General features: G+C 42.7%; 1 protein-coding gene across 1 annotated transcript; it reads right to left on the reverse strand.

Annotated features, from left to right (window-relative positions):
* Window positions 1–578: 578 nt before the first annotated feature.
* Window positions 579–1,478, reverse strand: LOC130949573 (uncharacterized). The gene has a single exon (XM_057878252.1). It carries the CDS (start codon window positions 1,476–1,478, stop codon window positions 579–581), a length of 900 nt encoding a protein of 299 aa, XP_057734235.1.
* Between the last annotated feature and the right edge of the window lie 207 nt (window positions 1,479–1,685).

Raw genomic sequence — 1,685 nt, forward strand, 5'->3', positions numbered from 1 at the left:
AAGTAACCATTACATGTTCTTTTGCTTTTCACAATCAATTCTGATAATTTCTGATCTCCTGACTAAGATTTACAAGATAACCATAGCTTGCTCCAAGCCGACAATCTCCGTGGGATCGACCCTTGCTCACGCAAGGTATTACTTGGACGACCCAGTGCACTTGCTGGTTAGTTGTGCGGGATTGCAAAAGTGTTATTGCAATTTCGTGCACCATTCAGCCTCCTTTGTTGTTGTCTTGAGGGTTTGGCATCCTCTTCAAGTAAGATTTTATGCATGCACATTGAAGGACTGATCTCTTTTAAATCTACAAGTGTCCAGCCTATGGCATCCTTGTGTTGTCTCAGCACTTGGATAAGTTCATCTTCATGTTCCTTACTCAGACTTGAATTTATGATCACTGGGTGAGTATTGTTGGCACCCAGATATGCATACTTCAAGTTAGGTGGTAAGGCTTTCAACTCTAGTTTTGGTGACTCTGCGTCTTTGTTGTCTGTGGTAGTTGGCATGATTGAGTTCCTCATGGTTACTTGTGGTAGTTTTCTATCTGGTGCTTACTCCATCTCAATGCTTTCTCCACATTATTCTTCTCCCATAACTTCTTGAACTATCTGTTCCATGGTGTCTACCAGCATACATTCTCCTATGGGTTCCTTGGGGTAACTCATTGCTTTAAAGACGTTGAAGACCATTTTCTCTTCATGCAATCTCAAGACTAGTTCCCCTTTCTGCACATCAATGGTGGCTCCAGCAGTAGCTAGAAATGGTCTTCCTAGGATAATTGACGTGTTGGCCTCTTCTTCCATGTCCAGCACAATGAAATCAGCAGGGAAGATGAATTCTCCTACTTTCACTAGCAAGTTTACCACCACCCCATGTGGAAACTTAAATATTCTTTCAGCCAATTGGAGTGCCATTCTTGTTGGCTTGGCTTTCTCAATCTTCATCCTTCTCATCATGGTTAGGAACATAAGATTTATGCTAGCTCCCAAATCACACAAAGCTTTCTCAATAGTGATGTCCCCTATGATGCAGGGGATTTGAAAACTCCCTGGGTCTTTCAGCTTTTGAGGCAACTTCTTCTGTATGATGGCGCTGCATTCCTTAGTCAACACTATGGTTTCTTTTGCCTCATAGTTCCTCTTTTTGGTTATAAGCTCCTTTAAGAACTTGGCATAGAGTGGCATTTGTTCTAATGCCTCAGTAAATGGTATGTTGATTTGGAGCCTCTTGAAGATCTCTAGGAACTTAGAGAACTGGCCATCCTTCCCATCTTTTCTCAATCTTTGTGGGTATGGTGCCTTTGGGACATAGGGCTTCAAAACTGGTTTTGGTGGAGGTAAAGTTGGGATCTCCCCTTTATCCTCGCTCCCATGTTTTGGTGTAACCTTTTCATGATTATCTTTGCTTGGGGCTCCTTCCTCTACAACCTTCCTACTTCTCAGAGTTATGGCTTTGCATTCCCCGCTTGGGTTAGCCATGGTATCACTGGGAAATATGTGTGTGAAAAGTGGGATTTGCTTGGACAAAATCCCCACTTGTGCCTCCAACTTTGAAATTGCTACACCTTGATTTTTCAGATTTGACCTGTATTCCTCTTGATTAGCATCTATCCTCCTGTCAGTTTGTGCTTGTCTATTCCATGAGGGAGGATACTGCCCCTGAAATCTGGGATGACAGTTGTGCTA

This window comes from Arachis stenosperma, chromosome 9 (assembly GCF_014773155.1).
Source record: "Arachis stenosperma cultivar V10309 chromosome 9, arast.V10309.gnm1.PFL2, whole genome shotgun sequence".
Lineage (NCBI taxonomy): Eukaryota > Viridiplantae > Streptophyta > Magnoliopsida > Fabales > Fabaceae > Arachis > Arachis stenosperma.

Coding starts and splice junctions, on each gene's coding strand:
- LOC130949573 (XM_057878252.1), bottom strand. CDS start 1,478: ATGGCTAACCCAAGCGGGGAATGCAAAGCCATAACTCTGAGAAGTAGG.